Source organism: Eptatretus burgeri, chromosome 1, assembly GCF_056783735.1.
Source record: "Eptatretus burgeri isolate ZD-2024b chromosome 1, Ebu_testis_v1, whole genome shotgun sequence".
NCBI classification, from domain to species: domain Eukaryota; kingdom Metazoa; phylum Chordata; class Myxini; order Myxiniformes; family Myxinidae; genus Eptatretus; species Eptatretus burgeri.
Window position 1 is genome coordinate 132,141,729 of NC_140961.1, and position 14,169 is coordinate 132,155,897.

Sequence of the window (14,169 nt, forward strand, 5' to 3'; positions counted from 1 at the left end):
AGGATGCTCACCTATCGCATTCAATATAGCGGGTTTAGTTATAATGACCTTCTACAAGATAGGTTGCCTTCATCAAGGCTTAAGATTATCATCTAACTAGGGTGCTGTGTACTCTGAGTAAGGAAGTTTGAAGGGTTACCATCCAAGGCTAGTGATCCCCTCCTACCCAGAGTATTGTGGTTTTTGAGGTGCCAGAGACTCGCCTTTCACATATCCGCTATCAGTCTGAAACGAGGTCGGCACGTGAAGCCAAGCAGTCGAAGTTTGGTTAGGAGAGGCGACAACCACGTGGGACTTTTCGTCGGAGAATCGGGCTCATTTTCCATCACAATCCCTTACCCTGAAAGCAGGAGGAGAATATTCCTAACCCATTTGACCCAAACACCGTTATCAGGCCAGGCCAGATCAGATCTGCGACTTGCCACAGGTACCATGTAAACCTGTACTAACCCGTTTCATGGTCAGGTTGTCGGTGAATAAACAGTCTCCCCCACCAGGTTTCCTGGTGAGGAGGGTGTATGGAGATGGACACTCAGCAGGATTAAAAACAAAACTTGACAAAGGGTGGAGGAGCTCCTTGTGAGCCAATGGCCAATCATATCTGGTGCCCAACTGTGTCTGAGGATGTCCTCCTGCAGTTGGGTTACATTTTCCGAGGAGATTGGGGGCAGGACTTGCCATCCTGCCACCATAAACACATCATTCCATAAAACCCAGAAACGCAAAGAAAACTGAAAACGAAAACCCACTCCGTGTGAGTACCTCATGTGCTGCTGCCCTTCTCAGAGAAGCTCACCGGATGATGGGATTGTAACAAAGCCTCCAGGACCCCCATCCCTTGATAGGAGAAAAAGCACAATAAACTTCCTGGGTCAGATTGCGGTGGTGTGTTGCAGGGTGGTGCTGAGGTATCGTCCACCAGACGGCGGTCTCATTGGGTTAACCTGAGGAGGTCCCTTTGGGTGGGTGCCTGCAATGTCCTATCCCTAAGAGAGGATGATCACCTGTCTGTTATCATCTGAGCTCAAGCGTTTGAACATCAGTATTGCAGCACTCTCTGAGGTTCAGAGACCAGATAGTGGTGAGATCATGGTGGGTGGTTACACCTACTACTGGTCTGGTCACTGATGGTTACCATACCCAAGGAGTTGCTGCAGCTGTATCCAATAAGCTGACTCCAATGATAATTGAGGTAACACTGGTCAACGAGCATATTATGAGACTAAGAATTCGTCATTGGTTAGGTGTAATTTCCCTGGTCTCTGTTTATGCTCCTAATGAGGAGAGTGATCTCACCGTGAAGGACGCCTTCTTTGCCACGCTTGAGTCTGTTGTTGATCAGTGCCCCAGGCAACATACTCTTCTCATCTTGGGAGATTTCATTACATCAACTGGCACTGAAAGGGATAGTTATGAGACATGTGTTGGTCCCCATAGGTCTTGGTTTTGCAAGACGTCATGGAATTATGGTGGCTGGTTCATGGTTTCAGCACCTAAAGGATCATCGCTGGACTTGGTATTCAACGATGGTGTTGCGGCAAAGGAGAGTGACCATGTGCTCGTTGATAGTTGGTGGAGGACGATTCAGAACTGCAGAGTCTACCAGAGTGCTTAGTTCCTTGATACCGACCACAGACTTGTAGCAACTCTGAAGTTTCAGCTTCAATCTGGGAGAATGGTACCATTCCAGCCTTGGCTGGATGATGGCAATCTCAAGGATGAGAGGGTGGTTGAGTTTTCAAACAGGCTGGGTGGGGATTTGGGGGAGGGGGGGGAGTCTGGCTGCTTTAGGGAATCCTGAAGAGTTGTGGCATGCCTTCAAGCCTACCATCCTTGATGTTGCCAGTGGATGTCTTGGAACTTACCATAGGGCGAAGAGGAACTGTCTCTCAAGGGACACTGGATACCATTGCCCAGAATCACAGGGCCAGGCTAAATGGCCAAGCTGTGTTGCTCAGGGAGTCGAGTTGTAAAACTGTAAGTGTGCTGAGTGCAGACAGAGGCCAAAGTGCGAGGAATCTGATGGGGTAGAGCATCATCTGTGGTCCTGCTTTCTGGGTAATTTGTGCATTGCGTTCCTCCAAGTCCGTCCTTCGGTGTACTTCAGTTAGAGTGGAGGGATGGTGGACTCTTGACAGAAAAGTCCAAATTGAAGGCCCACTGGGCCAGTTACTTTGAGCAGCTGGACCAGGCTGACCCAGCAGCTGTTGAGTTAGATGTCACAGGTGTTACTATTCCTAGTGCTGACCCTCCAATCAACTGTGATCCACCTTCGTTTGTGGAAACACAGGCTGCAGTGAAGCGTTTTAAATGGGGTAAAGCTCCTGGGATCTGTGGCATCCATGCTGAACTTCTCAAGGCTTGCGGATATGCTGAACTCGTGTCGTTGCACACAGTTCTGTGCTCTGGATGGAATAGGCATAATCCCAACTGACTGGAAAAGGGGCGTTGTTGTCCCTCTCTGGAAAGGAAAGAGTGACTGCCAGGACTGCAACAGCTACCGAGGGGTGACGAAGCTCTCAGTGTCGGGCAAGATCTTTGCTCAGATAATACTTGAGAGGGTTCGCCAGCATCTGCTTGAGCACCAGTGCCCAGAGACGTCATGCTTTACACCAAAAAGAGGTCAACAATTGACTATCTTTGCTCTTCGGGTCCTCACCGAATGCAGACAAGTTTCCGCAGGGGTTGCTTGCAGCCTCTATTGATCTCCACAAAGCATTTGATTCAGTGAATTGGGATGCCCTCTGGAGGATTCTTGGTCTTCGTGGGGTGCCACCAAAACTGATCAACCTGATGTCTGAACTGTACTCTGGTACTGAGAGTGCTGTGCGGTGTGGTGCTTCCATCACTGACGTATTTCCAGTTGTGACTGGAGTTTGCTGAAAAGTATGGGGTCCGGTACACAACCCTGACACTTATTTGGACTGGATTTTGAGGAGGATGTCAGAGAGATCAAGATGCAGTGCATCATTTGGCCATGTGAAGATCTCTGACCTTGATTTCACAGACAATGCAGTCATCTTTGCGGAGATGCTGGATATCCTTTTGGGGCCCTTGAGGAGCTGAATGACGAGGAGCCACTGGGATTACAGGTTTCATGTGTCAAAACTAAGATCTAGGCTTTCAATGACATCTTGGATGCTGATATGCTGTCTGTACCTGTTTGTTGTGAGGATGTTGAGGTCAAGGAGGGATTCACTTACCTTGACAGTGATATTCACATCTCCACTAGCTCTGAGCCACATGATAATAGACGTCTGGGTCGGGCCTGGGGAGTCATGGATTTACTGGACCATGGAGAGTGGCACCGTCAGTATCTATGCCGGACGACGAAAGTCCGAGTCTTCAGGTCCTTGGTGCTTCCAGTCTTGCTCTACAGATTTGAGACTTGGACTCTAACCAAGGATCTGAGACAGACTTAAAGGTCCCCTGACATGCAAAATAAAGTTGTTATTTATAAATTAACTTGATCTTCCTTGTGAAGAAATCACCCATGTTTTTTTTTTTTAATCAAAAATGGGATAATTATAGCAATATTTCGATCATTTCTGGAGCTAGACACAACTTGCTATGCCCCGCCCCTTAAAAAATGGAATTCAGCGAATCTCTGCGTGACGTCACATACAGTAGCTCGCACAGAGTGGATTGACTCGAGTCGAGATGTCACGTGCCTTATACAGTACCTACAAATGCATTTTGCATATGTTAGTGCAATCTCTGTGATCGTCTTAATTCCAGCGATTGTTTTGCAAAAGTTTTAAAGAGTTTTAACCGTACTTTCGAAAATGCCTGCAAGATGTATCGCAGCAGGATGCAGCAATACAAGCAAAGACGGTGTAAGCCTTCATGTATTCCCGAAAGATGATAATCGTCGGAGAATATGGACATCTAAAGTGAAGGTACTGCTTCCATTGGCATGCTATTCATTAACATTTAGCCAAAATGCTAGCCTGGTGTTGGCTCAGTGGTTAAGGTGGCGGCTTGGGATCCTAGGGTCCTGAGTTCAAGCCCCGTCGGCCGCTGAATTAATACACCAGGGGGTTGACTCAGCCTGTCATCCTTCCGAGGTCGGCGAAATGAGTACCAGTTCCAGTGTGTGTACTGGTAGAGGGGCACTGCATCAGCGACACAGTCGCGCTTCAAGAAATGATAGCTTCCCCGGCAGCTAAGCTGCCATACGACCACCACCACAAGCCAAAATGCTGCAATAAAAGAAAAGGGAAAAAAATGTTTGCACAACTATGAAAGACAAATGTATCTGTCCTATTACACGGCCTCATATCCTCGGGACTCTTACGCATCGAATTATACATTGTGTGGATGCTAATACAAGTTACTTGTCAACACGAGATCTCAGAGTCTAGACTAGTCCGATAAATCCGTCGTCCGTCCGACTCAGCTGATAAATCTGACGTGCTGTAGCTTTATTTTATTATTCTCTTTTCTTCATTGTTTTCTACAGGTGCTACATGACGATAGTAGGAATAAAATAAATAAAAAATGCAACAGAACGTCAGATTTATCGGACTACTCGAGACAATTGTGTCGCAAGGTGTGTTCTGCACACAAGTTTTCATCGTATCCGGACAGCGAGGTTGCTTCGTTTTATGCACGGAGAGACACGGCTGATGACATGGGCTGGCCTTGTTTGTGATTAATTCGCCACAGAGAAACATGTCCGCTGCGCTGCGCTGTTCACGTCACCTCACTAAAATATTTCTGATATCGAGCAGTATGCAAGTCGAATTTACATTTTTGAATTACGAATAGGATTTAGTCTAACCAGTAGTTATTTCCGAGTCTTCCTTCGATGCCCTCCCGATCGTAATTAACTCTGGGAATTTCATCGCCATTTTCCTCTGCTTGTCCTGCTTCGGGCTCGAACTACTAAGGCCGTACTTCATTTCCAGCTGCCTGAACTTCACCTCCCGCGACTACGCTATCCGACAATTCTCTATGTGATTCAGACCAAAATCCTTCATTTCTCTCACACTCACTGTCGTTACCAGACAAATGAAAGTCCATGCCATCCATTATTCAAAACCAAATGTTCGATTTTTTTAAAGCAGAAATGAACGAAGCGATTGAGTCGACCAATCGAATGTGGAAACACACAGAAAGCCAATAGAATCACGTAGTCCACCAACCTGAGTAATTAACGTGCAGCCTTTGTCATCCTGTATATGACGTCATGTGTGTTACGCCCCTTTCAGGAGAATTTTTAGGGGCGTTCCCGAAGACGTTTGTTTTTTTAATTTTACATTTTACAGAATGAGTATTGTGAAAAAAAACATTGTCAGATCTGAAATCATGATGAAAAACTCCTCAAGGACATATATAAATGAAATTTATGTACTTTGGCATGTCAGGGGACCTTTAACTCCTTCCATACCAAAAGCAAGATTGTGGGATAAAAAGGGTGGTGTACTGTACTGAATTGGGAGATGCTTAGCAGGCAGACACGAAGCGGAGGAACAGTCGAGCCGGGCTGTGTTGCACGAGTGCGAGCCAGGGCGTACTGTGCCCGCGGCTCTCCTTTATTCCGTACGCGGTACACTCACGAGCCGGCCGACTCCAGTATTACTACGACGCCTCAGACGGCGTGCACACCTCATATCCCTCGCCGACCCCCACGGCCACTCCTCCAACCATCACGCCCATCATGCATCATCATCATGCCCCTCCCCGCGGGCATGACTACACCACACTCCTCCCTCCTAAAAGTATGATTATTAAATGATCAGTATTATAAGAAGCATGCAGAACACGAAGGATTTCGTATAATAATCATGGAAATAAAATGAAAATAACAAAGTATAATAGCACATCACATCATATAATGCGTGGAAGCGAGCTACTGGAGAAGCACAGCAGCACGACTCAGCAAACCCGCCCCCAGGCAGACCTGAAACAGATAAACCTTTCGAGGCCGGACCCCCGCTGTCTGGAACCCGCGGCGCCACCGCCAGACCCAACCGACTTTGTGGGGGCGCTGAACAGCACCCCTTTGCCGGAAGCAACAAACACTCCCCAACCTTCATGCACCATAATCAGTTAAGATTCCACCGCATGGCCAAAACGGCCTTGAGCGCACCCAGAGAGCCACGCACCAGGCGCCAGGCACGTCTGACCTCGCTGAAAGCAGAGGTGGGGGTAACGCCGACCAGCGCACGAGTCCCGGCCCCGAGTCGATCTCCGAGACCCACACGGCAGTTAGACAGTAGTAATTCCATTTAAACCCCACTTCAACCATAAGCTCGTTATAAATCAATAGGAATAACATTCAAAGCATCGTAAATTCATTTTTCCGTACAGCGCGCTTTTTTGATAAAATCCCAGCACATGACAAAGCAATTACCTGCGGCCTGGAGCAACTGGAGGCTAACAAACCTTCTTTATTCGCCCCCACATCACATTGACCATAATCCAACTCCCATTGACTGATCTCCGCCACATCCACTTTTATATGAGAACTGCTGGCATTTATTTCAACAACGTTAAACTGCATCACTAGAGCAAGGAAAAACACATATGCCATGAACAACAACCCACAACCCACATCACGAGTCCGCTTCTTGGTTGTCGACTTGATGCTGCGACTCGCGACTCCCTTTAACGCCACGGGCCCACCGCCACCTGTTGAAGCTGCCTGAACCACACCGATGCGCCTTGCCTCACGAACCCTGCCGAAGCGCGGGAACTCATCGCGAACGAAGCGCGGGAACTCATCGCGAAAGCTGATATGGCTCTCGCCGCTCCTGGAGCGCACATCATCGCCGCAGGCAGCAACGAACGGTGGCTCCCGCTGCATCGACGCGGCCCCCGCCGCCAGCGCCTCGCCCTCGGTATTCGACGAAGGTCTCGAAGAGAGCACTGGCACATCTGGAGGCACGAACCGGAACCCGTTCCGACCCAAAAGGGTCCGGCTCGCCGAGCCCGGCTCCTGCTTCGGCTCGCCGGCATCATCATGCCCCGGCTGCAGGCTGATCTCCAGGTCACTGGGGTCCTGCTGCGGTGCCCCTTCGCTCCCGGTGCGATCGTGCTGCGGTGCCCCTTCGCTCCCGGTGCGATCGTGCTGCGGTGCCCCTTCGCTCCCGGTGCGACCGTGCTGCGGTGCCCCTTCGCTCCCGGTGCGACCGTGCTGCGGTGCGCGCTCTCGTCCCGCACCGCAAGGCGTGCGAGCACCCTGCGGCACTTGAGCCATCGCGCGGACTTGCGCGGTCACCGGTGTCTGCTCGATAGATGAAACAGTCACGATCGCCGAGTCGAATGTGATGTCGGTCAATGGCTGCTCGCAGACAATGTCAATGGCTGCTCGCAGACCAGAAATAAAATGATCTCTGAACCGTGCCGGATGCTCCTCTGCCGTGAATTTGCACGGCACAGCCGAATGCGATGCGCGGCCAGCACGAGTGGACTCAACTCGACACCCGGTCCGTGCCTCGCTCACTTCCCCCCCCCCCCTGCCACTGATCTTGTCATTTCCGGATCAATCGCAAGCAGGGTTCGACGCGGGACGGAAGGATCGCCTCGCACACCGCCATCTATGACCGTAACAATGGGCGATGACCCTCGGCCCACACACCGTAGACGACCTCGAGAGCCCAGACCGCCGTCCGAGTGATTGCATTGCCACGCTCGCCCACGACCCGCGCCGCAGACCGTGCGCATGGCCGTGCGTGCCTGGCCCATCGCGATGACCCCTAGACCATCTGCTGTGTCCCGACCATCGAGACCTCGGATATTCTCCAGAGCTTGTGCGACGTCCAACGCCGCGTTCGAGCCGAAATGCGTATCCTCGACAAAACGAACAAGAAAATGAACCAAATGAACGAACGTTGCCCACTCGACGTGGCCGAAGTCGATTCCGACGAAGGCGGGCACGCGTACGTTTGCCATGCACCGACCCTCTGCCATGTTCGCGCCGGCGAGACCTTTGGCTCCGTAGCCTGGAACCGCACGGGTCATTTGCCGCCCTTACACACGTCGATTCGAAGGTCCTCGTCGCCAACTGTACTGTACTGAATTGGGAGATGCTTAGCAGGCAGACACGAAGCGGAGGAACAGTCGAGCCGGGCTGTGTTGCACGAGTGCGAGCCAGGGCGTACTGTGCCCGCGGCTCTCCTTTATTCCGTACGCGGTACACTCACGAGCCGGCCGACTCCAGTATTACTACGACGCCTCAGACGGCGTGCACACCTCATATCCCTCGCCGACCCCCACGGCCACTCCTCCAACCATCACGCCCATCATGCATCATCATCATGCCCCTCCCCGCGGGCATGACTACACCACAGGTGGAACAGAAGAAGAGAATTCCAATCAAATTGCTGAACTGAAGGAAACCATCAGATGTGTCAGAATTTACACATGATTGGCCACACAGCGAGGTGATGATCGATTGTCAAAGAAACATGCACTTGACCAGTACAAATCATTTAAATAATGGACGTCCAAGTGTGCAGAATAAACCATGTGGTGACGTCTGAACGCATCAATCAATGCAACCTAATTTTGACTGAACGTGACCAAAGAACGTTCATCACATCACTTCAAGAGTGAACATTAGTGTTGGTAGTGTTGACCCAATCATGCAGGAAGTGTCATTAATGAAAAGTTGATGTCAAATTGGAACCACCCTCAAAAAAAGTATAAAGGCATACACTTTGCAAGAACCAGCACAGATCCATCATACCGATCTGCTCGAGTAGACATGGACCATTGTACCAGGCCGTGAGCTGTCCCTCTGTGCTGCTCGTTATGAGGTTTTCTCCTGACAAACCACTCGTCGGTATGTAGGCAACTTCAGAGTCCTGTACAAGCAAAAAAAACAAACATGCAGTATGGCATGTCAAGCATTGCATAGTCCCATTGTGGCTGCAAGTAAAAAAAATATACCATCAGAGATGGGGAATCCCCCCGCCATTGAATGAAAAAGGTCATACATATTCCAGATAATGAGGGAGGTGAATTGGAAACAAGACACCATTTGGTCATCATCTTGAAAAAGTTCCCCAGGGGTGAGAAACGTAGAAACCAAAAATAATTGAAATCAGATAAGCAGTTTTCCATTTATTACAAAAAACATTTTCAAGATGGCCGCCCCAGTCGGCCATCTTGGATCCGGCCACGCCCAAAATCAATAGGGTTCTTCCTTTTCAGGTGGTACATGTGTGACTCAAATTTCAAATCGATACGGCGAAAAAACATTTTTTTGAAGATGGCCGCCCCAGTTGGCCATCTTGGATCCGGCCACGCCCAAAATCAATAGGGTTCTTCCTTTTCAGGTGGTACATGTGTGACCCAAATTTCAAATCGATATGGCGAACAGTTTGAGTGATCGCACCCACAGCTATAAATGTTGACGCCCGGACGGACGGACAGCCGGACGACCTGGGTGACAATATCCCCCTTCCGCCACACGGCGGGGGATAATTAGAGCAGAGTACCAATGGTTTAGCCTGTGTACCACACTCTACCATATCAGCTGTTTACAAAGAGCTGGACCACAGGATTGAACTGGGTGATCGCGGTGAAAAAACACCCACAACATGACATTCGCTGTGCATGAGTGAACCCGATGGCATTGCTATACGCAGATCAATTTGGAATGTACCTGCATCATTTCGATTTTTGTTAAAGGTCAACAAAAACAATGCAAGAAATAAACCTCGAAGGTGAACGATTTTGCATGGCGTTGTAAGAGGAGAATTCACCCTGGCATATTCGAGGATGACCATCCCCCCAAAAATAAATAAATAAACGACTCAAAAAATCAACCATCTATTTTAATGTGGAGTCAATTGTCAGCACTGGTGGAGTATTTAATCTTATTGAGTATTACATAAACAAACAATGTTTTTTTTTGAAAACCGAAACTGAAGTTCACAAACTTGGGATCCATGGTTAGTACAATTGGAGCGGGAGATGTACTGCAATGGATTCAAAAGGTAAGGGAGTACATATTCATGACACGGGGCAATTTGGAAATCCAAGAACGACAACAAAACCAAACTGAGGATTTGACAGCAAAGTTGAAGTTGGTCAGACTCTTTGGATGTGAATCTTGAAAAATCATGCAGGTAATAGCAAACAAACTGGAGTCCTTCATTTATGGCAACGAGAAGAAAACCCTGAGAAAATTCTCGCCAGTCATGGCCTGAAAGGAGGAGGTGGAAAGACTACCAAGGAGAAAATACATCATGGAGGAGATCAAAATTAGGAGTTGGAGATGTATTGGGCATGTGTTACACTTGTAAAATGAAAAAAAATACTGAAAAGGGCAATGTACTGGACACCTGACAGGAAGAGAAAGGTTGGTCAGCCAGAGAGACCTTGGACAAAATAACTTAAGAAGAAAATGAATGAGCTGAAGGTCATGTGGTGAGAAAATGGAGGGTGGGCCCAAGACTGACTAAAGTGGTGAGAGTTAATTGGAAGCTCCATTTGCCATATAATATGGCATGATTGGATAATAAGAAAGAAACTTCATTGTGAATCATCAAAGTTGAGATTTTCTACAAAATGGGATGATTGGGATTACATCAGTCGAGTGATTATGCAAAATGGAGAAAGCTCACCTTGACCAGGCCCAAAGGAGCAGTGCCGACACCGAACGTGTAACGCCAACCAATCAACTCACTACTTCGGATTTCTTCAAAATAACAGGATTTTAAAAATTGCATCATTAAAAAAACCAAAACATCAAGTACTTAATTACAAAATGCAAGATGCCAACACAGTCTTCTCCAACAGTGAATGGAATTTCAGGATGGAGAACAATCCAATGGCATGTTTGATCCGCAGTGATTAGACAATTCGTTTTAAACCTCTCATTTGAAGTTTAATATTTTTACACTTGCTTTTTCTTCATCTCTACTCTTGTTCGTGCCAAACTCCATTCCGAATCCCCACACTCTGCTCCCAATCACCCCACTCCATTACCAATATTCATTCCGAGCAATTGTCGTTAGACAGGTTTATATCTATACTCCGACAATCTCGAGATGCAAATACGCAATTCTTTCGATCAGTAATAACCGCTCTTTGGGAACAGGATGATTTATTTACAGAAAAGGCATAGTTTCCCACCATCAATGCACCCTCTCTCCAGCAGGGGTCAGTACACTACTTGCACAGGTAAAAATCGAAAGTAATCTCCCCACCCTCGCATGGTGGAGTGGCCGGGGAGGGGGGGGTATTTTGTGCCATGAGCTGACCCCTGGGCACCCTGAATATGTATGCAAAATTTGGTGGAGATTGATGCAGATGTTTTTGATGCTATAATTATCAGACACACATAGAGAATTGCCATATTTTAATTAGAGTTGTAAGATTATTGCATAAGAGTCTGGTTTTATGGCCCTCGAGGACGGGTAAGCCCTCGCCAGGATTTTCATGAGTTATGGGCAGATATGGTCAGGCCACCAGGGGATAGCAAGAGGGACCTATGTCATGTGCTTGGTGCAGGTAGTCATGCTCAATGACCCCACTCTCATCAGGCGATGCTGTACGATACACATTTACTATCATGGCCAAAAATATTGGCACCCTTGCACTTTTTTCAACTCACTCACAATTTTCTCAAAAAGAAGTTGAAATTGACAAAAGTATTTTGTGTCCACAATTCTTTAATTCAGTTAATATTACAGAACGTTTGTTTATGATTCAGTACTTGCATACACAGCCTTTGGACAAAATAACTGCATTAAAGTGCTTCCTATAACCATGAATGAGCTTCCTTCACCTCTCTCCTGGCAATTTGACCCACTCTTCTTGTGTAAACTGCTCCAGTTCTCCCAGATTTGAACGGTGCCTTCTCCCTACTGCTGTTTTCAGATCTCCGTACAGGTGGTCAATGGGATTTAGATCTGGACTCATTGCTGGCCACTTCAGAACAGTCCAGTGTTTCATCTTGAACCATTCATGGGTGCTTTTTGAATTGTATTTGGGGTCATTGTCCTGCTCCAAGACCATGATTTTTTTATGGAGACCCAGCTTTCTGACGCTGGGTTGAACATTGCACTCCAAAATGCCTAGGTAATCTCCTGATTTCATGATGTCATGCACACATTCAAGGCACCCAGTGCCAGAGGCACCACAGCAACCCCAAAACATCGCTGAACCTCCTCCATGTTTGAATGTAGGGAAGGTGTTCTTTTCTTTGAAGGCTTCATTTTGTTTTCTGTAAACATTGGGATGGTGCACTTCACCAAAAGGCTCTAATTTGGTCTCATCTGTCCACAGGATATTCTCCCAGAAGGATTTTGGCTTGTTCAGGTATGTTTTAGCAAACTCCAGTCAGGCTTTCTTCTGTCCTCTCTCTCAGCAGTGGGGTCCTCCTGGGTCTCCTACCCTAGAACTCCCTTTCATTGAGTTGGCAATGGATGGTGCAAGTTGAAATTGTTGTGCCTTGTGTCTGAAGGTCAGCTTGAATTTGTTTGGCAGTTCATCAAGGTGCTTTCTCCATCATTTGAACAATCCTTCGCTACAATCTTCGATCAAGTTTTCTGTTGCGGCCACGTCCAGGGACGTTGGCTACAGTGCCATGGGCTTTAAACTTCCTGATAACATTGCGTACGGTGGACACAGGAACATCAAGGTCTCTGGAGATCGACTTGTAGCCTTGAGATTGTCCATGCTTGGCTACAATCTTGTGTCTGACCACCTCAGACAATTCTCTGGTTTTCTTTCTTTTCTCCATGCTCATTGCGGTCCACACAGTGACACAAAATAACAGAATGACTACTTTTATCTATTCAAACTGGTTGAATGAGTGATTTTTATATTTCAGGTACCTGCAACTCACCACAGGTGAGTTCAATTCCAAAGTAAAGGAGAATCACCTGTTTGAAATATAATTATTTCTTACATCCAAAAGGTGCCAATAATATTTTCCAGACCATTTTAGGATTTGTGTGTGGGATAAGCTAAGATTTAGTAATTGTTTCAGCTTTTTTATTTTTTTGTTCCACTGCAAACCAAAGAAATACATATGTGGATCCATCCATTGGAACCATACTCTGTGCAGAGCGTCGGTGCTGCCGAAGCAGTCTCCTGGGCTATTGTGCACAATACTGGACAGGTCACCACTCCGACACAGGATACTCAAATGGCTCAATCACCCCAGCAAGCTGGTTCTCGTTTTGCCGACCTTGGAAGGATGACAGACCGAGTCAACCCATGATATGAATTTAATGGATGAGCAGGATTTGAACTCCCTCTCTATGGAGTGCAGCCTGTGGCTGCTGGTTGCATCATTGGTTGGGACACGGCTATGCCGCTGATGCAGTGTCCCCCTTACCAGTACACTGGTGCTCATTTTGCCGACCTCGGAAGGATGACAGGCTGAGTCAACCTCCTGGTGTATTTTTTTAATTCAGCGGCCAACGGGACTTGAACTCAGGACCCTACGATCCCAAGCCACCACCCTAACCACAAAGCCAACACCAGGCTTAGGATTTGAACTCAGGAACCGAATATCCCAAGCCCACCATGCATACTGCAAGTGGATACCAAAATATATATATTTTTAATTTCAACAATTTTCTGTAAAAAATGGTGCATTATTTGAAAAAAGAAGTGCCAGGGTGCCAATACTTAACAGTAAATAGAGAGAATTGTGGTCCTCCCACCACCCTGAATCCCAAGGATATAATTTTTTTTTTAACCACCAAAAACCTTCCTGTGCACATCCCAAGTACAACCACAAGTTTCAACTCATCTAGTCCAGTGGTTCAGGAGTGCAGAGAAGTCAAACAAACACAAATATACCCATCAGAGATGGGGAATCCCCCGCCATTGAATGAAAAAGGTCATACATATTCCAGATAATGAGGGAGGTGAATTGGAAACAAGACACCACTTGGTCATCATCTCGAAAAAGTTCACCAGGGGTGACGAACGTAGTAACCAAAAATTATTGAAATCAGATAAGCGGTTTTCCATTTATTACAAAAAACATTTTTTTCAAGATGGCCGCCCCAGTCAGCCATCTTGGATCCGGCCACGCCCAAAATCAATAGGGTTCTTCCTTTTCAGGTGGTACATGTGACCCAAATTTCAAATCGATATGGTGAACAGTTTATGAGTTATCGCACTCACAGCTATAAATGTTGACGCCCAGTCAGCCTGACGGACGGCCGGACGGACGGACAGACGACCCGAGTG

General features: G+C 47.4%; 1 protein-coding gene across 6 annotated transcripts in view; it reads right to left on the reverse strand.

Annotated features, from left to right (window-relative positions):
- The window catches only part of HBS1L (HBS1 like translational GTPase), a 63,910-nt gene that overhangs the window by 15,272 nt on the left and 34,469 nt on the right, over positions 1 to 14,169 (reverse strand). For all 6 annotated transcript variants that reach the window (XM_085898331.1, XM_085898316.1, XM_085898308.1 and 3 more), the window contains one exon: positions 8,696 to 8,813. In XM_085898331.1, coding sequence (XP_085754457.1) covers positions 8,696 to 8,813 — 118 coding nt within the window. The remainder of the gene's footprint in view (positions 1 to 8,695; positions 8,814 to 14,169) is intronic.